A 27,188-nucleotide genomic window follows, 5' to 3' on the forward strand; every position below is an offset into this window, starting at 1 on the left:
TTTTCTTTGAAATGTCTTTGTATATATTTTTTATTGTCTATTTATTTATTTATTTATTTTTATTGAATATTTTTAGCGCTTTGGTTACTAAACGAATATTAATTCTTATAAAAGGAAGGAAAACAAAAGATTGCGTTCAGACTATGCAAAATTGTGTTTTTTATCTAATTTTTTTGTCAGCCACCACACACAAATGCAAAGGATTTCAAGATGCCTAAGATTCATGTAAACTACGTGGCTCATCATCAAGGTTTAAAGTATCCGTATCGAGTATCGTATCGGTTAGGTGATTTTAAGAGACATATCGTCCTATATCGAGCATTATATCGCTCTTGTTATATCGAGTATTATTTCACATGAAAAAAGAGAAAAACAAGAAAAAACTAAGGAAACTAATCCAAATTTTTTAAAAAATGGGGTTGGGTGAGGGGAGCAGTGTAGTTCTGCCCCTGCCGAGGAGAGAAACTTGTCAAAGTAATACCGGTGCCAGATCATGCTTACTGGAAAATTTAGGTTACATAAGAAATCCTATAAAGCAGCAGCATATTGTAGCATTTTGGCGCCGGACTTCTGTTGGCAGAACACATTACTCCGATTGATGTGGCAACAAAGAACTGAAACCTTCCCATACTTTTTTTCCATGTAATATCTACATCCCGCGGATATGGGGGCAATTGAAATGGAATTTCACAAGCTGGCCGAGGCCACACAATTAGAACCTCTATTTCCTTTATCCTCACTCATGAACATTGTCAAAACAGGTCCTCAAACACACTGGAACCGCAAAACCTCTGGCAACCAGGCTTTATCCATGGTGCCTGTCACTATATCACCATGTAAACAAGAAGGGAAACTCATCAAGAGGGAGCTGCTACCTGCTTCGCTAGTCTGGTTTGTGTGGCTTTTAAGATAGTATCACTGTCTATGAGAATGCCTCCGTCTACGAAAATAGGCCTCCCCCTTCTCTCTGCTCCTCCTCTCAATAATCCTCAAAGCCATGGAGATGGCCCCAATGATAGCCATTGCGTAAAGTGATTTGTAAGGAACCAAAGCAAGGCCAACTATGTAAGAATAGTATCCAGCAAAAAGGTAGATAAAGCTCAGGCTAACTTCCTGGCCCAAGATGCCTGAAAACGCAAACGGAAGGGAATTAAACCCAGGATTTGACCAGCATAGTCCATGGAGGATGATAATGGTGCAAAGAGTGGAGTCCGACAATGATGGAAAGCTTTCACCCATCCCAAATCTCTGCAAGACAATGGAGATATAGATAAGTGCTAAATGCAAGTTAAATTTGCCTAAGGATGCAACATGCTTTCATTAGTAAGCCCAGAAATGGAATGCCACAAGAGAAGTGACCAAATGCAACGATCATAAGATCATTTTGCCTTGGTTTGGATACTAAGTTGGGGGTCTAGTTTATGCATACAAATATGCTAAGCAATACCAGGTATACATATTTTAAAACATTCATGTCCTTGAGCATTTAAGTTCTTGGGATGGATCATGAGTTATAGGGTATGTAGGTAAATAGATATCATCAACCTGTATGTTGAAAAAGACATAGATATCATCAACCTTTATGTTGAAAAAGACACCCTAATGTCTTCCACTTCACATAATTGATCTCTTTCAGAACATAATGCAGTGAAGTAGTTCTTCTTTTCTCAATAAGGTAATTTCATATATGAAGGGATTGTCAAAAAGTATTCAAAATTGACAAGCCCTCTATCTATTCATTAGAGGTGTCTTCTGTGGGTGCATAGCTCCACAAACAAATGGTAAAACAGAAAGGCCAAAAGGGAACCTGAACGTAGTGGAGCAATTAAATTCACCTAGCAATATTGCCTTTAAGTTGAAATAGATTTATAGATGCAGAGACAAGCAGAAAAACCGCCTGCCAGGTGCTTTTCCTTTTTTGGGTTTTTGGGGAGTTGTTATTGAGTTCAGCAATTCAATTTGGTTTAATGGCATTGAGGTACATTGATCCAGGCCAGTCTAATATTGTGTTGCTTTTGGGACCTGCAAGAACTTGACTTAATCGAAAAAGGTCCTTAATGCAAAATCCATGATGCTGCGCCAACCTCCACAGCAAGCCCAATATACTCAAGAAGGAACATATAATACTTACCTGCAACCATGCTAAAAGTGATGGGACAAACATGAGGGCAGCAAGAAGGTGCAAGATTAGTAAGCCATGCCAATAGTTGAAGATCTCTAATTGTGTGTCACCGAAACTTTTTGTAGAGTGTGGACTGTGAGGAAAGTTTTCCTCCACAGGAAGGAGAGGGTTGAATCCACTGCTGGATCTGTAATTCAACTGTTCAGGTACATCGTTGCTGTTGATTTTGGCATCAAACTCCTTTCTTCGAGAATGGCTGCGAAATGAAGCCGCCAAAACACTGTTACAAAACCGGCAGTAACACTTAGAATCAACATGGTAAATGAAGCAATCGGTACTCTCATCATTTCTTTTATAGAAAAGTAACCTATAAAATTATCCCGTTGCAAAAATTTGAAAACAAACTGTTGTGCTATTTCCTTTCTCACATAAACATCAAGAAATATGAAAAGGAAAATTTTGAGTCTTAAAAATGTTCACAAACATCACAGGAATGAGTCTGGGAGACATTTTAATCGTCGTGGCAAACAGAAACAGCAAGCAAGAAACCAAGCCAAATAGTTGTACATATATCTTCATGTGTATAACACCACAGTGCTAGTTTTCTCTCTCTCTCTCTCTCTCTCCCCCCCCCCCCTTTTCCTCATAACGCTACAGTTGAACCCACCAAAATTTGTTTCTGTGCTGCCATAAGAGAACAACATCACAATTTAAGTCTGTCATGCATTGCATACCCGAGTATTACCCTTTCATGCCTCAATACAAGAATGGGCACATTGCAATTGCTGGTTACAGGCCATGAGAGCATTACAAATTTAAGACAGTGAAAAAGAAGGAAATGGTAAGACATACCTGCAAAGAGCATTATGACAGTTTAAAGCATGAGATAGGAGCAGCATAAGCAGACCCAAAGCCGGATGAACAAAACACACCAAAGCAGAGGCAATAAGTGCCGTGACAAGAGTTGTATTGCATCTGAGAGTCCTCAATGCCTATTTCAGAAGAGTAGGATGGATGAGTAAAGAACATGAGATCTACATGAGATCTGGATGATCAAGTCTAAGTTTCAACCACAGAAAACGCATACAAGCTAGATAAAAGATCCACACGCGTTGCCAACAGATATAAATTAGAAGTACACCTACAATTATCAACCAGACTTAGAGATACAGAATTTACCTTTAATGAAAACAACCCAGAGAAAAGCCTAATGAATCGTTGTTGAAATGTAAAATGGAAATTTTCATCCAACGCTTGCCACCTGCAAAATATTACCAATTGCTTCACCAGACAGGAGGGAGTAATCTGTAATAATCCCCACTAATAAATCACAACAGGCTAAGCAAGTACTTAATTTGCATGTACACATCAGCTCCAAGCTCCCAAAGCCCCACCACCCCAATAACATGCAGGTAAAAATAATATCTAACACACCAACCCCTAATCACTAACAAGTTCAGTTCAATTTCAACCAAGTACCATAGTTATGAAAGCGTTGCCTGACATGTAGGCGTCAAGGCATTTTTGGAAGGCCTACTAAGCATTGGGCTGCTTTACATGCATGTAGAAAATTAACTGCTTTGTGTCTCAAGGCAATGTGTTGGATGCCATCCGATGCCAAAGGAATTGGGCAGCCGCTTTCTGGACAATTTGTATTTAGTCTTCATTTAAAAAAAAAAAACCACCATCGTACAACACATTATTGGTGGTTTACTTTGTAACAGTGAAACGAGAAGCATACAACCAATTTAGGATTTAAAAATAGAAATAAAAATTAAAAGAAGAAAAAAGCACCTTAAAACCAAATCATGAAATAGATTGGGTTGATTGGTGTTTTGAAATAGAAAAGAGTAAGTATAATTAGCACTTTCATATTCATAAATAAATTATTATGTTATGTCGCTGCCGTATTATGATGGGATGAACTTATTAGTTTGTCCTTTTGATGAATACCTTGCATGCCTATGACTGTTAGATAATCGTTTAGCTTATAACTAGAATTATATAAGTTTCAATAAGCTATTTGTGCCATATAAAATGGTTGCATGGAAAAAATGCACACTGGAAAACTTAGTTTGCAAAGGTAATGTCGCTTAATAGCTAAGGCACTCTCATAAGCCCTCAAATGCCGTGGTCACTTTACTGCTTCGATAACCATGCCAAGTACTGCAAATGAAACATCATCTGCCTATAAATAGGGATATGATGCACGTATTTATAATTTCTTTATGTTTAAATTACCTTATTCCCATGTTTCGAGAAGGTAGAAAAAGCATGCAATTTAGAGAAATGCAGGCACTGAAGTTCTACCAGTTTTTTGGAGGAAGACAGCAAAGAATAGACTAATGAAGGATCTTACTCACCGTATCTTGATGAAAACATGTAGAATGGCAACCAAATATAGGACAAACTGGGAGATTAGAATCAGCATGATTACAATTCCATTTGCAAATGAATAGCAAATTATGGAGACGATAATGAAGCTGGTTAGTGGAGGAAATGTCTGCGAAGTAAGCAGGGAGATGAACAAGGAAATCAAGATGGGTCCTGCAGCTAGAAGCAGAAAGGACGACGGAATTCTTAAATTGGATTCCACAGCTTCCAACAAGGAAGGAAGAGGCAAATCCAGCTCCCAAGCACGTGCTTGCAGCATCAGAGCAAAAAATATAACAGCTATCGAAAAACCAACCATCTGCATGAAAGAAAACCAGTAACAGGAAAGTTAACCATCAATTACTTATTGTGGGGGGGGGGGGGGGAGGGGGGGAAGAAGTTAATCACAAATTACTTTTTTCTTTTCAAAGAGAGAAAAAAAGAAGAAAAAAAAAGAGGGGGTGGGGGGTTGATCACATGTTTTTCAAGCTTCAACTTTTGCACAGAGATACTCTAAAAATGCATGAAACATAAGTTCGTTTTCAACCAAAAGGTGAAGTTTATAAGATGCAACTACATTTAACTTTTTCTAGTGAGTAACGACTCTGTTGGTCTCAAGAAACTATCAAGGGTATTTCGAAATTTGCCTCCCTCAAAGTATATCAAAAATCAGTGAGGACCGAATTCAAGAGCCACATTATTATCCAGCTTAATTATGGTAATGTTTGGCCAAATTCCGCTCGGGAACACAGAGGCTAGTGGGGTTGATACACGCTCAAGAGAGTTTATGTTCATTGAAATCTTAACAAAGACACTAAGTTCACCAACATTAGAATGTGCTGTTAACTGCCTGGCAGTAATCTCAAACCTCAACTTTAACCAGGAAGCAAATTTATGCATTTTGCATGAGAAACTTACCAGGTTGTGGACCAAATATCATAAACCTAAAAGTGAATGCAGAGAATTGAATAAAAATTATAGATCGCAAAAGACAAAGCATGAATCTAAAAGATGAAATCTTCTTGGATGATTGTCACTCTTTAGGGGGGATTCCCACATAAAGGAAAAACAAATCAAGTACAAACTTTTATTGTATTGGGATTTAGAAAATGAATCTTCACCAAAAGGTTGTGATCCCCTACAGTAAATATTGCAGGAGAAGTTGTTGAAAATACAAGGTACAAAAACTAAAAATAAAACTTGCAATTGAAAAGGCTGATATAGTATTAGCAGTAGGGTGACTGTTAAAAATTAATACCTGTGAATAGTATAAAAGAAAAAATCTGCTGGCAGAAGCAGTGACAGAGACAGCAGCATTGATTTTGTATGAACAATGTGGATCTACCTGCAATATAAAGGCCTCAACCAGTTATAGAAATAAAAACATAACTTACGCAGTAGCAATAAAGTTTCACTGATTTCTTGCAAGTATATATTCTTATGAACACCCAGAGACTTTATACCAGCAACAAAACAGCAGTTGTGTCAGACCCTCGAGAAGAATCCCAGAATGCTGGTGCAGAGTCCACAACAAGTGTCTCGGAATACAAATTTGGAATTATGTGGAGATCAGATGTTGTGTCCCAGGCAAATGCCACAGGTGGGAAGCAACGCAGTTTGCAGAGTTCTGCAGTACACAATGTGAGATATCATTAGCACAAAACCAGAGATTGTGGATTGAGAATAAGAAAATAGAACTACCACAAACATAATACAATACAGTTGAAGCTTGAACATGCATGAGAGACCCATGCTGATTCAGCTTTTGATACGTAATACAAACCCTTTTTTTTTTTTTTTTTTTTTTTTTTTTTGGGGGGGGGGGAGGGGGGTGGGGACGGGGACGCGGGAAGCAACAGACCAACAGTAACATCAGCCGTGACAAGAACACATAATGGAAACCAGAAACTTTGCATAATAGACCCTTCATTCTAATTTACCTTCTCATATCCCACAATAAAATCTATAATCAAAATGAAATCAATGAAATGCCTTATGATCATTGCAAAACTAACTCAATTAACAATTCAGGATTCAAGAAAGCTTTCTAAAATATGAAGAACCATGCCCAAGTTCAAGTGAAGGCTATTCCTTTTATATTCCACATATGACAAACTGGTTGGGAATTTCATATTGCTAGAAAGTGGTTTCCTAATCAGTCAAAGATTTTCTTAAGAATGATCCAATGATAAAAGGAAGCTCTGTTTCCTGAAGTGGGTGTGCTACTCCAAATGCAGGCCTATCAGCCCTATGCATCTCATGAACAAGACCCTGCTTCGAAAAATGACTCAGAGTTTGGAGCATAGTTCAAAATCACGCTGAAATTTCAGCAAAACATTTTGAAATTTTGGGATATTTTGCCTTTCTGGAAACAAGATTTAATACTATACTTTAGACTTTGGAGGCAAAGGTGTGAGAGTAATCCTTATGCATGCAACTTATTAAAAACATTTAGAGCAAGCCTAAGGCCAAACAAGTAAAATATATTTTTTTAAGTGCCATCAAATAATAGCCCTAGTATGGGGCAAAGTTTTGGGAGGCCACAGTTATGGTGCTCAAAAACAAGAGAATCACATATACCTTGAAAATATATCAGACTGAAGAAAAGGGAACTAAAGTGCACCAATACGGGTCAGATTGATTGGAGAGATCCATGGTATTCATTAATATGACGGCAGATTCAGATTTAAAAAAGGATGGACAAGATAATAGAGACAAGGCAACGGATTTCAAAGTTTCGAAAAAACTCAATTAGTTCCATCACTGTTCTTTACAGGTATATTTGAAAGGTAAAATTTCATCTGTTCTGCATTACTTTTGCACAGTTTCAAAGCTTATTAAGTTTCCTATCTCGACCAAGACCTTGCAATTCCAAATTGTATTCGAAACATTATGATCAACAAAAGGAATGTAATCTACTAGGGTATCTCTGTTTTAGGATGTTTAGTAAGTTACTTGAATCTTTTATGTTAGTACTTAGTAAAGGATTGAGAAGGTTAGAGAGGGTTTTTAGATTTCTATAATAGAGATGTTACGTAACTATGCACCATAGGGTAACATTTATTATGCATGGTACATTATAAAATAGGGGGAATATCCCTGCCTGTGTTGTCTTGAGCTGGTCGGTTTTTTTTCTTCTTCTTTATATTGTTTACTATGTAGAGTTCCACTCCAGCTAGAACTGACTTGGAAATCTTCTTGACTTCCTACTATTACTGATATGTATATCCATGAGAGGACTGCAAAGATCTATCATTTCTTCTTGTTTTCTCTTAATCTTCTTATTTTTCTTCTCGCATACACAAAATTTAAAATATTTTTTATTGAGTAAAAACTTCTATCTGCTAGGGATGTTTCTCTAATTTTTCTCCCCTTTCTAGGATTTATTTTTCTTGTTATTTGAGGATATGGAGAACGGCCAGGTGTTTCACTTGCTGGAAACTTGGCCATGGATTCAAGTCCTAGAAATAGGGGTGAGGCTGTGTAAATTTGACCTTACCCAGACCTTGCTAAACACGGAAGTCTTGTGCAGTGGGCCCTTTTTTATTTCAGGGATAGAGTTTAAAACTGCTGGGACATTGCCTGTCGCATTACAGCCATGCAATAACATGACATTCTTTGGCAGACTAATCAAGACTCAAAGAGAAGCTCTCTACACCAATGCATTATATATGGTTTTCAACATACATTAATCACCACAATCACCTGACTCAAGCACTCACAATGCTCAATCAATGTAGGTGTGTATCTTTAAGATGTCTTTCCCTAATAGTTCGACCTTCTAGGTGAAGCTGTAGCTAACATGGTATTAGAGTATGGTACAACTACTATAGAGTGTAAAATGAAACTTTACCCAGTTATTTTCCATTGAAGTCATGTTTGAGCACCCGTATGTATCATGTACAAGGACCAAGAAGGCTTGCACATGTGTAGTAGTGTTGCTGTATACCTTTGAGATCCCCTTAACAATTAAGGCTTTTAAGTGATTACCAATCAAGATTCAAGAACGGCAAAAACAAAAGTGTAAACATAAATCAGCTCCACACACTTGCATTGGTATCAAAAAGAAATTTCAAAATATAACCATTTAATTGAGTATTCATGATTGACAAAGATTTAGGGTATCCATAAATTTATGAAATTGGCAATGACAGGGGAAGGAAGCAGATTAGCAGAACACGATGCATATTGTTGGAAAGTAGAACCAGTTGAAAGAATTCCTTACTGCTCTGATCCAAATCACCAGCTTCTTCATCTGAAAATCCAGATTTTTTTATTCCACAGCCTAGCGTTCTCACAGACAAAGCCACAGGCAAAAGCCCTAAGCTTACAGAGAATGAAAGATTCAATGCAAGAGGATGATCCTCCTTCAGCAAAAGTTCCTGCATGATAATCAACGACATGTGCTTGAAAACTATAATCCCCGTTTGCTGAAGCAGTAATCTAAACTAACGTAATTATACATAGGCTTACAGCAAACAAAATGATGATTTCTTGAAAATTTTGACCTCTTGGAAAAAGGAAGAACGAAGCAGAGACCATGCAGATAACTCTCGCTCCCCTTCTTCTGGATTAAAGAACTGCCCAACTCCCATGGAAGCAGCTGGTGGTGGTCGACCAGACACAGTCTACCAAAAAGGTCAAGTCGATTTGAATCATGTGCTAATCACCAACCACATTAGTAATAATCACTGTGAAATAAATTTTCGCTACTGGTAATTACAGGATCACAAGAGAAACCGTAAAAGGATCAGATCTTCCAATTAGAAAACAGAAAAACAGATGAAGAATCCAAACGAAATCATTGTGGTGCATGCTGTGGGTAGAGGAGTTGAGCAATATTCAAGAAAATCCCAAGTGATTTGTATGGCCAAATTCCTAAAACCGTAAATCTTACGAGCAAACCAGATATCCTTTAATCACTCAAGTTTCATGACTGCAATCTACATAGACAAAATAAATGAACAAAGAGCAATGTTGTAGACAAAACATTGAGAAATGAAAGTAGCAAAATCTCCTAAAAGATTATTCAAAAGCAACTTCTTTTTTTAAACCACATATGACATGAGCTATCAAAAAAACACAAGGAATAAAATTGACACTGAGGTTTCTAGTTAAAAACAGTAGGTGCACAAATCTGTAGACATCCAAAAAGGAAAGGGGTGGGGGGTGGAAGAGGGTCAATAGAAATTGGAATGTCCATCAGAAAACTATTACTTCAAAAGATTCAACACATGTTTACCAACCAATCCATAGAAGACAATAAAAGAAATGAATACCGGACGAGGAGCAACTGAGATGGTGAGGAATCGAAATCCATGCAGATCATCAGGACTGAGCAAAATTACAGCAGAAGGAGGAGCTTGTTCTGTCTGACCACCTGGTTCAATCTAGTCAAACAAACAGCAAATATAGAATAAGCATGAGACCCTCATTTTACCTGATTCCTAACCAATCATTTAATTTGACATGGCTTTACACAAACACTGACAATTGTTGACCCTTCCCCCATGTACGGGCTGAAGTTCTATTCATGTGCAAAGAAGGGTAATCAAATATTAAGAGTATTGTGAATGTTGGCAGCCACTTTTTATTCCAAAAGGTGTCAATGCAATTATTACATTGTCACATAGTCCTATCTGACCTCCTCTATGTGCTTATTTTGCTTGAACAAATGTTTTAGTTGTTTTGGTTATAGATTCAACTTAAACATCAACTATTCGGATTCCAGGCTCCCCTGGAATCTAAGTATTACAGAAATCTGAAGCACAGTAGTTGATCTTTGTTCTAACTTCCAAGATAGATTTCAATCTAAATCATTCGAATATGTTACTCATGAATCATAATTTGTCATAATCAAAATATTTCAGTGTTTATGCACAAAATAGGTTAACGTTTTCTCCAGATATGGGATTCCAGAACATGTTTAGTTTCTGTTAAAAAATTATGCTTACTTAATCGTGAGTCGTGACACCATAATTTCAATCCTTTGGGAGCCCACGTAACATCCAAGTGACTGGCCGTCTTTAGGTCCCTCCCAGCTGCAGCTTATTTTACTTTTGGTATTAGTATTCAGCTCTGTGCAGTTCATTAGCTTCCAAAATTCTTTTCTCCTCCCTCTTCTTAATTCTTCCAATCCTACATTCTTGTATTCATAGACTAGGTTGGTCAAGGATTTCCTAGAGCATCCTACTGGTGTCATTCCAGCTATAAAAATCAGCACTAAATGCTACACGTTTGTCAAGTTTCAATTAGAGAAGGACACATAGGAGATGGGTTAGATAACAATTAACAATTAAATCAGTATATATCCAGGGTAAAAAATAGAACTCAGAAATCACAGCCAAGAGAAAGGGTTGAGATGGCCACTAAGTGCACTCGAAAATCTTGATAAAGCAACAACAACAAGCCTTTTTCCCAACTAAATGGAGTCGGCTACAAGGATCCTTGCCTTCCAACTCAGCTCTATTTGAGGCCATACTAGATACAAGGCCTAAGCTATGTACATCATTTCTCACCACTCCTCTTAAGGTTACATTAGGTCTGCCCCTAGTTCTTCTAATTTCTTCAATCAGGATTAAATCGCTTCTCCGCAAAAAGGGCATTTAAAGGCCTCCTCTGAACATGGCCATACCACCTCAATTGATTTTCTCGTAGCTTATCAATTTTGGGAGTTATTCCCAATCCAACTCCAATTTGATCATTCCTTACCTTATAACTTCCTAGTTTTGCCACTCATCCATTTTTGCTACGTTGAGTTCATCTATATGATGCTTCTTAACAGCCCAAACACTATAAACTGTACAGCATAGTTGATCGTACAACGGTCCCATAGCATTTTCCTTTTTGCTTTAAAAAAATATGTTGATTAGACAAGATCTTAGATACACCTCTCACTTCATCCACCCTATTTTTAATTTGTTGGGAAACATCATCCTCTATATCACCTTATTTATTCATGATTGAGCCAAGGTACCTAAAATTATCACTTTATGGAATCCTCGTCTCATCAAGTCTCAACACCTCAACATCCGTCAGATTACAACCAAAGTTACACATTGGATATTTCATCTCCGTTCTACTTAGTGTAAAGCCTTTTGATTTCAAAGTTGCTCTTCATGATTCTAATTTTACATTAATCCCAACTTGTCTCTCATCTACAAAAACAATATCTCATCTAAAAAAACAATATCATCAGCAAAAAGCATACCCCAAGGAACCTCATCTTGAACATCTTTGGTTAAATCATTCATTATAAGTGCAAATAAATATAAGCTGCTTACAGTTGATCTTTCATGTAGCCCAACTATAATCGGGAATTCACTATCTTGTCTCCCCATTGTTATTACACTTGTAACTAAACCATTATACATATCTTTAATTATGTTCACATATTTACTTGCAGCATCTATTTTCTCTAGTACGCTTTGGGGACTCATCAAAAGCTTTTTCTAGTTCAATAAAGACTATATGAAGATCTCTCTTACACTCTTTATACCTTTCCTTTAGTCTCCTAATAAGGTAAGTAGCTTCCATTGATCTTCCTAGCATAAAACCGAATTGGTTCTCTTTAATAGTGGTTTCTTGTCTTAAATGGGTTTCAATTATTCTCTCCCATAATTTCATAGTATGACTCATTAGTTTTATGTCTCTATAGTTATAACAACTTTGAATATTTTCTTTATTTTTGTAAATTAGAACCATAATGCTCCTTCTCCATTCAATTACATTTTGTTTGTGCCCATAATCTAATTAAACCACTTGGTATTTTAAGCTAGCCCATAGGTTCCTCAGCTCTTCCATACTTTGGGATTTCATTAGGACCTTGTGCCTTGCCAACTGTCATCCTCCTTAAGCTTTATTCACTTTGTACATCATAATTCTCCATATATATGTTTGAAAATTGGTGTCATGGCAAATGGTTTAGTCACTCAAGTTACAGATACCTCAAGTACGTTCACTCAGTAGGCTAGAGAAATAAATTTCCAATCTCTTCTTGTTCTCGTGACAAACTAGTACTTCATCATCTTCATTTTTTATACATCTAACATGCTTAGATCTCTACTCTTCTTGTCCCTTATTTGAGCTATCTTGTAATTAGTTTTTTCCCTTTCCTTTGAGCCTAGCTTATTATATACATCTTCACACTTGTTCTCTCTTGCTTTTTCCACAATTTTCTTAGCTTCATTTCTAGCCAACTTATACCTCTGTAGACCCTCTACATCGTAGTCCTTTGCCATGTCATAAAGCTAGTTTTCTTATTGTTAATGGCTACTTTAACTTCACCATACCACCACCAAGTCTCTCTATAAGAATGTTGTTTTCCTTTTGATTCACCTGTGAAATCTTTAGTTATCTTCCTAATACATGTAGCCATCTCTTTCCACCCTGAGAAGTTTAATCAAATACCTAGATACAGGATGAATCATATAAGCTATAAATAAAAGCAACAGCAGGTCAAGTGCAGATGAGTGTCTGGAAACCAAAATAGCAATAGAATGGAAACAAAACTCAGGTTGAGTAGGGCTTGCAGTGAGAGGAAGCTATGCGGAGACCATCAGTTAAATCCATTGGTTAGGTTAAGAGATATGGAGGCAGCAGCAAACTAGAAACTTAGGACTATAGAGAAATCCAGCCAGCTGCAGGGGCTGAAAGCATGAAACTGAGATTAAGTGGAGATCCTAGTATAAGTGCAGACTCTGATGGAGGGTTCAGGAGTTATTCAAGCTTGAACTTCACAGTAAAACCCACAGCAGAACTGGAAACGCAGGTTGTGTATAAGCCTTCTTAATGCTGGATCAGCAGAAGCAATAGTTAGAAATAATTTGAGATTGAGTGGAGCATTCAAAGATTCTTCTCAAAACTTGCAGTAGCCACAATATAGTAGCAATACAAGGGGATCAAGTGAATAGAAGAGAAGGATAGTGAGATTTGGCTCTCTAAGCTAGGCTCTTGACAGTCCTTCATTATCACATTCATAGACAAATAGAACCTCATCTTTGCTCAAAGCACTTATCAATAAACTTACCACATCTTCATGGTTCACTTCTAAAAACCTTAGATAAACTAAACTTTAATGTCTGAAGTGTAGATACTTCTTCATCCAAAAACAATAGAAACTCAGAACTAAAAAGTAGAATGACTCAAAAATAGAAACTAGAAATAGCCTTCGAGTCTTCCTGGAATCATCGAAATTCCAATGCTTGATCCTTGTAGATTCCACCTCTTGAGTACCAAGTGTTGCTTCCTATTCTTTTCCCTGGTGGTCCCCTCCTTTAAATTTGGCTCCATCAATTAATGCAAGTCAGCTTAAGAACTTGGAACAAAAGGACAGCTGTACCCTTCACTTAAAGATTTGAATATTGAAGTAACTAATTGTTACAGATTGATCTGCCATGGACAGCTATACTGTTCAGTTAAATACTTGGAAGCAGTAGGATCTTCTAGAAGAATTCCCACCAAGTCAAATATGGATCAGTAACAATGTTCATGTGAACAGTCACTTGAAAAGTGTCTTGGCTTCTCCTTCTGCAGGTTCTGATCTACGCAAGTCAGACGCCCCCTGATCTGTCCCACATCACCATAAATGAAACTTTTCAGAAAAAATGACCATTCTGTTTCGAGGCCACCGTCAAGCCACTGTTGTGCAACAAGGAGAATAGTGACCGTATCATATCAGACTAAGAGGCCATCTTCATTTCTAATATGCCCCTTCATAGGATTTTTATTGACACCAAGCTGCTAATTAGAGATTCTTTTATAATTGAAGTTTGTTTCATTTCATGCGAGCCAATAACTGTAATGAATTTGAATGAAAATATCCATGCAGATGTTCAAGGTTTTGATGGCATCAAAAGCCTGCCAGGGTACTAGTTAGTCTCTTATTAAGTTGCTGAGTCAGGTCAATTACCTATTGAGAGAACCCATAGAATCAACTTTGGGTTGAATAATTTATACAGAAAAAAGGGACTTATTCTGTTCATTTGAGACAACACCGTTAAGAGTGGGTGAATAACATTTTACAAGAACAATTTCTCCAAGCAGGCTATGAGAAGTACAATAATAACCTTTACAAGCTGGAAAATATTTTCAGACTTTGTTAAGTTTATATCACTGAACATGAAGAAAAACATTAAACCAACAGAATCACAAATGGGATAGGCAACCTATAAGGAGCAATGGAAAAGAAGGGGGGAAAAATATTATAACACATTAAATGATGAGTCTCCTTCTTCCCATGTATCATGAATGATATATTGTATACTTTGGTAATTAAGAAGTTTGGAAAGGCTCGTAGGCTTGTCCATATTTTGCCTTTGGGAAGAGGAAGGACGTTATCTCATCCTCCGTTGGATCATATTACCAGAACTCTTATCAAAGATCAGCTAGAACCACATTTATTTAGAGGGATAGCAGTTAAAGAACATCATAAGCATACCTGCCTTGGAGCTGGTCCAGCTGGAATGTTCACCATGTTTGTTGTTACCTCCTGGACCCCTTTGATAGGGGGTATGTCCGAAGTTGTCTTACCCTTCTCAGGCCAAAGATGAATTCTTACTCCAGAACATGGAGCAAGGTTGGTAACAAACATGAAGTGGCTTTTCCGATTTGATCCCTAAACATGAAGGTTAAATTCATCAACAACAAAACATTGGTTACTGTATATGATTTGATTTCTATTTCAATTTTGGATGATTTCATGAAAGAGTCAACATATAAATTTCTGTAAAAAATTTGTTACCCTTTGGTTAATCAATATGACAAGTTTCATTACTAAAACAGATCCAAGAATAGATCCACTATAACAGCAAGGTAATGGTCATGACAGTGGTGCTGGTAGTGGTACCGGTGTGCCGGCAACGGTGGCAGCGATGAGTACCGGCTGTGATGATGGTTGCAGTGGTGGGATGGTGCTGGAGAGACCATTGGTTGTTGTAATTTAACATGGAATTACTACATTTCCAATCAAGTTAATCATATGCTGATTAAAAGAGTACAAGCAAAATCAAACGAAATTGAAATTCTGAAACAGCTCCTCAGCTATTTCAGAATTTCTACTCCACTTAATTTCTATTTCATTGAATAAGGTCCAAAAATCATACCCAACAATTTCCAAAATAGAACGCACCACCAGAAATCGAAACAGTACGATACTAAAACAACCCTAAGTTCTACATAATATTGGGGAAGCTATTTGAAGCATGACCATGAACAGAAAATAGCATTTCTCAGAAGCATCTAAACATCTAATGAAGGGGATTTAAAATAAATAAAAAGAAGAAGAAAGAAAAAATACAACTCAACTCTTATCTAAATATTAAAAAAGAAAATGTAACATAAATTGCCTACTTACCAGTTTCTGTATATCCAACCACCGCCTCCTCCCATCCATTGCCAAGACAGTTACAGTAGTTGTCTGAATGTATAAGTCCCTATCAAGGCCATCATCACTCCAATGAACATGTCGTGGACAGGGGGATAAGATCTGTGCTTTAGACCCTGCAAGAACCACCCAAAAAAATTGTGAATTCCCACCTCGATACTTCAGTTTATTAAAAAAGGTTATCTTTCTAAAATTTCATACAGGCCATCCAGTTAGAAGTTTAAAACTTCCAAAACAAAATATTAAATTGCCAGAGAACATAATGGATAATAGTGGGAAAATTCCAGCCAAAACTTTCAAAAGAACTTTTCAAACAAATATCAAATATATCGAATACCAGCAGAGAAGCACATGTGCATTTTCAGTGAAATGGGAAGGCTTGGTGTACAGTAGTCAAATTATCAATCTTATATGGATAATAATCTACTATTATGATTCTGTTCTCATTCAAGCATTCCCATTTCATCATCAGTAAAAATCCTCTTAGTGTTGAGTATAAATTATACTATTCTGCATTGTTCCCCCTTTAATGGAAATCAGTAGTTTATGATAATTAAACATTCAGGTAGTAATTATTAAGCTGCAAGCAAAACCGACAATTGGATTAACACTGAAGTTCCAAACCCTAAGGCTGAAACCTGGTAGCAATTTAGCCCAAATTCAGTGTATGAATACGATTGGAACCTAAATGCTTCAAACAGCTGCTTCTTATGGACTCCTTTTGAAATGTTTGACCAAGGGCAAATTAAATCAAAAGAAAGGGAACTATAGTTCATAGATGCATTCTTTCCCTCAAAATAATGAAAGTAACCGCTGTACACTTCAGAGTTCAGTCCATAAAATCTCTATAATAAGCAATGTTGAGGAGTAAAGTGTAAGAAGGATGTTCATGTGATCTTTATTGATCTAGAAAAAGCCTCCAATAGAGTCCCTAAAGAGTTAATTAGGCAACTACCAGAGAAGAGTTAAAGCAGATATCTGAACGCAGTTAAAGATATCTGTTTCAGACAATGGTAAAAACGATAGGGGGCAAGGTACTGAGATCCCAGTGATATTTGGGTTACATCAAGCATCAGATTTAAGCCCTTATTTATGCAAAGTCTTAACCAGGGATGTTCAAGATGAGGTTCTTTGGTGTTGCTTTTTGTTGATGATATTGTTTTGGTAGAGAAGACACCGATAGGCATAGTTTCTGAGTTAGAGTTAAGGTGATCAGCTTTGAATCAAAAGGTCTTAAGCTAGGTAGAACAAAGAAAGAATATCCAGCATGTAACTTTGGTTATACTAGGAGTCTAGGACTGATAACAAGGTGGTGAAACTTAATGAGAAGGAGATTCAAAACAACTGCTTCAGGTATCTTGGCTCGATCATTAATTAAGAAGGTGATACAAAGGATGATGTTTCCCAAAGAATTAAAATAGGACGGGTGAAGTGGAGAGTTACATCCTAGGTTTTGTATCATCACCTTACTCCTTCAAAACTGGAAGGAAAATTCTACACAACCAGCTATGATGCATGGTGCAGATTGTTATGCAATTAAGAAGCATCACATAGATAAACTCATTGTGAGAAAAATGAAGATGTTGAGATGGATGAGTGATAAAAATAGGAACGATAAAGTAAGGGATGATCATATTAGAGCTACTTTGGAGTAGTTCTAGTACATGATAAGCAAAGAGAAAGTTGTTTGAGGTGGTACATCCAAATTCAACGAATGCCTCTAAATGCCTAAGCATGGAAGAGTGATTAAGTCCAAATAGAAGGAATCAAAAGAGCAATAGGCAAACCTTAAATAACCTTGGGAGAAGTGGTGAGAAAAGTCAAGCATGGCTCAGGCCTTGTATCCAGCATGACCTTGCATAGAGCTGATTGGAAGGCAAGGATCCATTCAGCCGAACCCCACATAGTCAGAATATGGCTGAGTTGTTGAGGACATTGGATTTGTTAAGAAACCAGCACACTTGTATCAAATATATATACTTTGAAACCTGGGAAGATCATTTGAAACCTGACTTCCCAGGCCTTCCCATGCTATGGAATATTCTGAGTGGAATGAATATTTCAAATTTTTAAAAGAAAAATGGCATCCATGGAACAATTGAAGTGGCAAATAATTTACAACCATTGCTCTGAAAAAGAAAAAAAGGGGCACAGACCCTGATGGAGGCCTGGAGGGCATAAACAAAGTACCAACATGCACATAGCCAAATCCATCCCTGAGTTCATATTGGTTCTGTCATCTCATTATTTGAGGGTTACAGTTTCATGTTGGTTGTATGGAAGTTAAAATCAAACCAATTTCAGTTAGACATTAAACCCTGGTTGCCAACATAAGTGACATTGAGAAGTGGTGGCTTGGAGAAAAAGTATTACAACAACCAATATAAGTATTCCAAATAAAATTAATAAAATTCAAAATATCTTGAGGTGTTAAATTACAGGGACAATTTTTTTATGCACTGCCCTTGGGGGGGGGGGGGGGAGTGTAGGGAGATTAATACCCGCAACATCTTTCTCGTTACCACTCAAAACATGACTGGATAAATCAAATGATTGTGAACGCCTCATCCATTTAAAACTCTGTGATATCCCACTGCGAAGCATACTGGTGAATACAGCAAGTCTTTTTTCAGGGCTATGATATGGTTCACCTGTTTCGGAGTCGACCAAACTTAGAAGCGTGTGTGAGACCTGCAAAAAGATTTTCAATTTTCAAAATATTCTTTCCCCTCACCCCTGCCACAGAAAAAAGAATATGAAGATGAAAAATGCTACTCACCTGTACAACCAACTGATTACACCATAGGATAGTCTGGTGATCCATTGACAGCCACACATTCTTCATGCTTGTACTACCTATTGTAAAACCATGAGTTGGAGGGACGAGTCCATCAACAGATTCCAGCTTTGACCGAACCTGAGAAAAGTTAACAACAGCAGTTAGACACACAGATTAAAGTTTTGAGTAATATAAGAACACACAGGAAAAAGAAATACTACAGCAGTAATTGGGTCAATTAATTGAATCCAGAACAAACACACTGCTGGAAGTCTACTGATATCATGTATGTATAACTTCAAAAGAAATGGATTTCGGGTGGCTCAAGTTCACTGTCCAGCGGGCAAATTTAGAGAAAGTTTAACTGTAACGCCCCAATCTCCGTGTAAGGAGAAAGTCGTCATTGATCAAGCATCGACGTTACTTAGGTAGTGAACCCAAAATACACTAAGAGGGTTATCCACAAACAATGTGAATAATAAAATCCACCAAAAATAGAAATGATCGCAGCGAAAAATATTCAAATATAAATCAAAATGCTTCCATGAATTGTCTCATAATTTTAATGAAATCCAAGTAAAGGTCTAAATGCCAAGATTTACAACTAATAGGAAATTTCAATATTTATCTATCCTAAGAGATGTAGTAGATATGATCTTGATCTTCATCCTCCGAATATCCATCATCCATCTGATCAAGTTCATCATCTATAGAAGTAAGGGGTAAGTTTCGGGAAGAACTTAGGAAGTACAACCTAACACATATCAACAGTTTCATTTCTTTTTATACTTGATATTTAATTAAATAGAATCTTATACAAATAAAATTAACTAACATATATAAATGAGAAAATAAAGTCATGACATGCCCAATGATATGGATGAGACTCAATGATGCTAAGAAGATATAAATAAACCACACCCTCACTGGTCTAGGGTCAATAGGATGCCCCATGCCATTACATGGCCTCTGCGCGTTACACAGCCTAACATCCATCTACCCTAACCCAAATGTTTCCAAACTCAATGTATGTTCCATGCCATTACATGGCCTGCACGCATTAGTCATTACACAGCCTTAACATAAATTCTCATTCAAAAAACACAACTACCATCTCACATGCATACATGGTCTAAGGTCGATCGGATGTCCCATGCCGTTACATGGCCTGCGCACGTTACACAGCCCAACATTTTAGTTTCTCTCAAATCAAACTGTTTTTGTTTATAGATCCTGTAATTGGGCCTCCATCCTCTGGAGGGTACATCGGCGTGGGCTACATTGAACACACACTGCAGATGGCAGTGTTCACTGTCTATTCGTTGTCAATGTTGTCAACATTGTGCATGTGTGTTACTCGCAGTCAACATTCCAAGTGTAATTGTTTCCTTATTGGAGTCTGTTTCTGCTATTATGTAGATACTTTTAGTCAACATGTTTGAGCATGGGATAGAAAGGAATCAAGTGAGTTTACCACGTGTGCTTCTTCTTGCCCCCCCCCCTTTTCTCCCCTTCATCTTCTTCAAATGTCATGAAAGAATTTGATTGCACTCTATTTGTTGGCATTAGCAATCATTTGGTGATATGTTTAGCAAGACATCATTTCATCCTTATCACTTGGAGGCAGTTCCAAGTGCAGCATTGGTAATTGATACTTATAAGTGTTAAAGTGTATTAGGAATCTATGCCAGGCGGAGGTATTCTTGTCTTAGTATTTATATTTAGAGTGTCTTTCTTAAAAATATAGTTATCCGCGATACTTCTAGTTTAACTATATCTTATGGCTCACAGTTCCCTAGTCTAGCGAAACTGTGAGCTTTTGGTTCTAACAAGTTTTCTCTACTCTCTCAACTTCTATTCTTCTTCTCTTTTTTCTTCTTGTGCAGGTATTGTTGTTCTAGCGTTTGGCTTTGTTACATTTGTACCTTTCTTTTATTTTTATTTTTGTTGTCTTCCTTTAAGTAAATCACCTATTAAGCAATTCACAAATTCCTGTCTCTTAAAAATTAAGACTCTTTTGGATGGGAATATTAAATGTAGGCTTTCCTGATCAACCATCTAGTGCAACCTGATAGGGCAAACTTTAGATCCACTATAATAATTCAGTAGTTGTACCTACTTTGATTTTCAGTTTCCAGCCTCCGTGGAATTGATTACTTGCCATTATTTACAAATTATACTACAAACACTCAAATTGGAATACTACTTCTTAATGATCTAATAGAACCAAGGAAAAAGGTAAAACCTGGTAGTCACGAATGCCACCAGAAACAGAAACAACGACGACATGAGAAAGTACAGGTTCAGACACCAAATTGCCTGCATGTGTAGGAAACCTGTATCCCTTTCTCCATTCATCATTTACACGTGCAAAGTATTGACCTAAGGATGGCTGCAATGCCACAGGAGGTGACCTGGAAGAAGTAGTTTAAGTCCATCAAAAACTTGATTAACAAATAAGAGTTACAATAAGAAAGATTTGATGATGAAGAAACAAAGCTCACTGGTGTGGACTTGAAAGAGTCAAAATAGTTTCAACAGCTGACTTCCTTAAACGTGGATGCACAATTGCAGCTCTAGCAACAAAACCGCCCATGGAATGACCAACTAATATCACACTTCTAGGCAACTTCCCAGCAGTTTCACCACCTTTAGATTGAGCAGCATGAGACTCCTTATACTGATCCAAAATCTATGAGACATGCACACAAACAACTCTGAATGATAAATAAAATAATAAACAGAGGAAGAAACAACAGCAGCAGCGGCACTGAAGAAGAATGTAGCAAAACTGAAAATCCTTCAACAATCACATCATGTAATGACAGATGATAGAAAGACATTGTATTAACTAAACATTTGGAATTGAATCACACCCAACAGCCTCTAAGTAATAATGATTCCAACAAAGTATCTTGTCAACTAGATAAGGTTAGAAACACTCGTGACGCTGGCTTTTTTAACTCTTCTCAGGGCTTTGTTGTCATTGAGTATTAATTTTTTTTATTATTATGTTTTCATTTACAAGGGAAATTTAAACGCTATTTTGAGTCCAGCAATTACCCATTACCAACTCAACACATATATTGCAACTGCATATTCACAATGCAATTGTTAGTCCACAGTTTCTATTTTTAATATCAACTGTTTTATAATGTTTTCTCTAGGGTTGGCCCATCATGTATGTAGGATTTGGATCTTTCAATCTGTTAAGACCCTGCTTAACCCAACCTCCACATTCACACTTGAACAGCAAACTCCCACCAACACAGCACAATAGAGAACAGAATATAAGAATATAAATCACAACAGGGAAATATGTTTGTTTCATTCAATCACAGCACATACAACTGAGTTACAGCATCATCAATTCCGTCCTATTCCCTTTCTTATCTTTTACCCAAGAGCTCAGCTCTCCCACTGCAACCACAGCTTGCCCCTTCGTTTGCTCACTAATTGCCTACCTCTTTCCTCTCCCTTCCTCTCCTATATAACAATTATAATCCTAACTAACTGTTTCTTTTCATGTAGGCCACAACTTCTGCAATTCTACAGCTAGAGTGAGTGTGAGTGTGCTCCCCAGTGGTCTTTTGCCAGCTGTCCCTGCATCTTTAGTTGGCTTTGTCCCCCACATGTCCAGCTGAGACTGATCCCCTGTAGCCCCTCCATCCTTTGAGATCAAGGTCCACAGTTTCTCTTTTTAATATCAACTGTTTGATAACATTTTCTCTAGGGTTGGCTATCATATGAGTAGGATTTGGATCTTTCAATCCATCATGCATCACTTTGATGTGCCCAAATAGGGGAAGGAAATCTAGAAATCCAGCCAGAATCAATCACCCTCATATTATCCTAGAAAATAAATTTATAAAATCCAAAAATATCACAATCAAGAAGCACAGAGATGAAAATTACTGCTACAGTACCAAGCATTTGGATCCTCCCTCACCACCATGTAGGTACTGGGCCTCATCTTAGAGTGGCCAAACAGAAAATTTTCTTTTCTGGGGTGGTTTTTCAACAGAACAAGCAAAGATTTATGAGCTGAATCCATGTCATATTTGAGATACTTCAATCTACAAACAAGAACTATTTGAAAAGCAACATTTGATCCTACACAAAGGAAGTACGATAAAATAAGATACCCTGTGAATAGCATGGACGACATATTCTGTATGTTCTTCAATTATCCGACCATCCATTGCAGAATGTTCTTCTTCAAGGTCGACAGCAAACCAATCCAACATCCGTGAATACTGGTTGGGTAATGAAAGTCCATTAACATTCATATTACCTACTCCCTCATCAGGATTAGGAGATGCTTCCTTGTAAAATGTACGCTCAAGTGGACCTCCTTGATAAGCCCTGTCAGATTCTGCTGCCAAGGAGCGTACCTGTAAGAAGAAAAAAAATAGTTGAAAGAGGTAATATAGAAAATTCCAACAATAAAATTCATCAGCTCAGACATTTACGAATGTAGTTGCACTGAAGTGACAAATAACCAAAGGCCACAATTTATGCCTGGATAATTACTGGGCATATAATTTCAAATCCTGTGGACCTCTGCTCACCTACTCAAAGTAGAAATATGGATACTTCAAGTAGTGCAAAGGAGGTTTTAAGTGAGAAGTCTTCAACACACATAAGTGCACCTAAACACACAAACAGATGCCTATAAACACATGAAAAATGTGACGAGTATCCATATGAATTTTTTTTAATTAATATTACTCTAGTCCACGAAACATTTCCCTTTCTCCATATCTACTACCAGTTTATATTGGATTCTCTTACAGTGATTCTTTATTAAATCAATTATACAGCAACAATAAGCCTTTTCCCAACTAAATGGGGTTGACTAAATGGATTCTTGTCCTCCAATCACTTTTATTTGAGGCCATGCTAGATACAAGGCCTAAGCTATGCATCTCATTTCACTTCTCTTAAGGTTATCTTAGGTCTGCCCCTAACTCTCTTAGTTCCTTCAATTTGGATTATATCATTTCTCTATATAGGAGCATTTATAGGCCTCTTGTTGAACGTGGTCGTGCCACCTCAAACGACTTTCTCGTAGCTTATCACTTATGAGCAACTCCCATACCAACTCTAATATGATCATTCCTTATCTTATCCTTTCTAGTTTTGCCACTATATAAATTAAAAAATATATATAATAATAATAATAATAATAATAATAATAATAATAATAATAATAATAATAATAATAATAATAATAATAAAAAATAAAAATTAATTGTTAAAAATAAATAAAAAAAAAAAAAACCAACAACAACAACAATGTGAAAATCTATCATATTCCAAGCACTGCACTTCAATGAAGAAGTCATGATGTCAAATTTAATTACAGAAGAAATTGGAAATAGCAGCACCATGTAGCAACTAAAAGAGCAATAATTTTGTGTTGCAATAAATCATTTCACTTCTTAAATAGAGAAGAGAATTAATCCTTTCTTTGGAATGAAAATTTTGGGCCAATATTGAGAGAGAGAGAGAGTAGCAACTTTAATTTTTTAGGGGTTTTCACATGATTGATTAGTAACTTCTGAAAATGTTGATAGTAGACCCTGAGAAATACCTTTTTTGTTTTGAAATGATATATTGACCCAACAGTTCAAACTCCCCAGTAACAATGGGCATTATTAATATTGACACTAAAGAGTTTTCTGGTCAATCCTTTCCCTTCTTTGTTTCTGTTGCCCCATTCTGCACACTGGTAACAAATGACAACCACATGGATAATCTGGAATTTAATGGCGGAAAAAATCATAGTCTGCTTAAACCACAAAATAGTCAGGTTGAACTTTCATGTCAGTCTTGTCAAATAAGCTGACTCAAGGTCACCGTAGTTACTTTATGAGTACAATGCATTTCTATATTTGGCTTTTGCTTCCTCCAGAGTATTCATTCCCATCCCCAGTTCTGCACTCTCCAGTTTCACAAAGTTTAATGTTGATGGGATGGCATCCCAAACAGAATAAAATATGTGTAATGATCAGAATAGTTGACACGCCAAATGGAACAATTACAATTCAGCATCTCAAAAGAGTGCGACATCTTCTTTTCTTTTCTTTTTCTTTTTCTTTTTTTTTTTTTTTTTTTGGGGGGGGGTGTGGGGATGGAATATAAATCTTAGTTCTTTTTAACTCCACAAATTCAATTTTTATCTGTTTTGGACTTTTATATGTTATGTTAATAGAAGTGTTCACAAATCAAAAGAAATGTATGCAATATGGTTAATCAGAAGATGCTCTAATGGTGAAATTCAGCATGAGTTTGATAAAAATGAATTCATTGAAACCTATATTTTCAAGTCAAAGTGGTTCAGCATGGCTTCGATAAAAATGAAGTCATTGAGCCCTATATTTTCTTTATTTTGTGGCCAAGTCTTGGTGCAACAGTTAAGTTGCACATTTACGACATGTTAGCTGTGGGTTCAAAACTTACAAACAGCCTCCCTGTGAAGCAGAGGGCAAGGCTGCATAATTTGCCCCTCCTAGACCTTGCAGTGGTGGGTGCCTAATGCACTGAGCTGCTTTTTTTTATTTTCTTTTACTTGACATAAGCGATACAGAAAGTCAGTAACCACCATTACAACACGGGGTTCAAAGCATATGAATATTTATTCTTCTCTTCTTTCCTCTTCTTTTTATTGTTAATTATTTGTTTATTTATTTATTTGGGTTTAGGTGGGGGTGGGGGTGGGGGTGGGGCAAAAGGAGGGAAGGAAGAAAAGAAAATGGTTCACAAAGTAAAAGAGATTGAACTTGAGGCCGAAGTCTTCCTATGAAAATAGTGTACTTATACATGATCTATTGACAATGTAACCAGACATGCTCAATTCCTTGATCAAGATGGTGACTACAGCTATCCTAGTAACAAATAGAATTCAGAGCTGCTGTTTAGTAATAAATCGTTTTTACAGATATAAAATTGTGGTAGTTTTAAAGGAGACTGAAATGCACGAACTTCTCTAATTTATTACTTGCTTCTAGGTATTGTACCTCTTTTTGTTCTCATCGTCCTTGAAAAACAAACACTTTCTCAGTTCATCCTGTGAATGTGCCTTCATTTCAGTTTTTATCCTCGACTCTGGACTGCTTATCTCTACAACCTGCAGCTCTTAAATTCTAATTTAAGCAAGTTGCGTACGTAGATTTTATATTCTCCGATGAAGTTTTGACATTCTGAGACTACGGAAGGAAATGATTAAAAAGTCTATTGTTATTCATATTTCAATTGTACGTATTAAAGTGCAGCAGCAAATTCTCAATTTAAGTTTAAAGTGTGTGCGTCTTTGAGAAAGCTCTTGTTGAAAGGACACAAATTCATACGTTTCTAATGTCAACCAGGTGATTAAGAATGTAGCTAAAAAATAAAAAATAAAAACCTTAGGCAGCAAGAGAATTCCACCAAGCATGAAAAAGGAAAACCACGGGACTACTAGAGAAGGACCTTGCCTGTTTGTAGCTTCCACCATTTCCTGGGATAAAAAGAACAGGAACGCCACTAAGCTTTTGGAGATGCTCCTCGAAATCGATCTTTTTCCATCCTTCGTGATACAAGAACAATCCATATTTTACAGAAGAAACGTTTGCAGGAGTAGAAATTGGAATGTATGTAGGATACATGTAAGTCATGTTGCAGCCATTTGGAATGGGTTTCAACAAACCGTATAAAGCAGCGAGACCAATCCACGCTGCGCTAATAATCAGAACTGCTATTCTGATTTTGGCTCTGAAACCCTGCATTGTCATGTCGAACTCTTTTGCAAGCCAAGTCACTGAGCAACACAAACCCCAAGCCGCATGGACAGGCACTCAAATTGCAAGCAAGCAGCCAACTGCTTAATACGATTCAGCTTTCAGCCATAAGTCCATAAACCTAATACAACAATACAAATCTCACTTGGAAGACCTTGAACAGTCAGATACAGAATCCGAATACGAAATTGGAATACAAAGAAGTCACCCTAACCAGCTTACTGTGGATTTGATAAACACGCTGGTGCATTTAGTGTACAGCTTCGAGCAGACTGTTCTTCAGTAAAAAGAAAACTCCACAAGATCCAAGCAAAATATCCTCAAATCCAGCTTCTTGAAGTCGATCGGCAGGTTCGAAATTCCTAATCTGCTTCTTCTCCATTACCGACTCCGATCAGAACATCGGACCATACTATTGCGAATTCCATCAGCGACGAGTTTCGTGTTCTATCAGATCGAACAGCGTGCTCTGTGCAGTTATTACAAACTATCTATGTTGACCTTCCAAGAATAAAATCTTGTTAAAACAGATTCCTATAGTGTGACCGATCGATCTCGGACTCGTTCTGAAAAGGATACGAGCTTCCCTCACTGTTTGTCGTGAGTTCATTACTGGAAGTCAAATCTGGAGAAAATTGAACTAAAAAATGCCTAAATAGAGCTCACTCGAAAAGGTCCTTTTTCTCCCAAAATGTTACCATTTATCAATCCGCTAAACAGATCTGGTTTTGGTTTTGAAACAGAGGAACA

General features: G+C 37.0%; 1 protein-coding gene across 3 annotated transcripts; it reads right to left on the reverse strand.

Moving 5' to 3' along the window:
* Positions 1 to 86: 86 nt before the first annotated feature.
* On the reverse strand, positions 87 to 27,188 carry LOC149003627 (phosphatidylinositol deacylase). 3 transcript variants are annotated; one of them, XM_089138300.1, is made up of 19 exons: positions 26,661 to 27,188; positions 26,136 to 26,559; positions 22,803 to 23,051; positions 21,162 to 21,349; positions 20,903 to 21,071; positions 18,658 to 18,795; positions 18,380 to 18,569; positions 15,849 to 15,994; positions 14,934 to 15,110; positions 9,775 to 9,885; positions 9,004 to 9,123; positions 8,721 to 8,877; positions 5,959 to 6,122; positions 5,754 to 5,840; positions 4,486 to 4,814; positions 3,302 to 3,383; positions 2,975 to 3,114; positions 2,132 to 2,402; positions 88 to 1,248 (listed from the first exon to the last, which is right to left on the reverse strand). In XM_089138300.1, exons 2-19 carry the CDS (start codon positions 26,430 to 26,432, stop codon positions 916 to 918), a joined length of 3,348 nt encoding a protein of 1,115 aa, XP_088994426.1. In that variant the 5' UTR covers positions 26,433 to 26,559; positions 26,661 to 27,188; the 3' UTR covers positions 88 to 915. The 3 variants fall into 3 exon arrangements, with proteins under 3 accessions (XP_088994428.1, XP_088994426.1, XP_088994429.1); XM_089138302.1 differs by having other exon boundaries at positions 87 to 1,248; positions 2,132 to 2,378; positions 26,136 to 27,188; XM_089138303.1 differs by lacking the exon at positions 26,661 to 27,188 and having other exon boundaries at positions 26,131 to 26,218.

Source organism: Hakea prostrata, chromosome 10 (assembly GCF_041222555.1).
Source record: "Hakea prostrata isolate BN-2017 chromosome 10, UWA_Hpros_2, whole genome shotgun sequence".
In the NCBI taxonomy this organism is placed as follows: Eukaryota; Viridiplantae; Streptophyta; class Magnoliopsida; order Proteales; family Proteaceae; genus Hakea; species Hakea prostrata.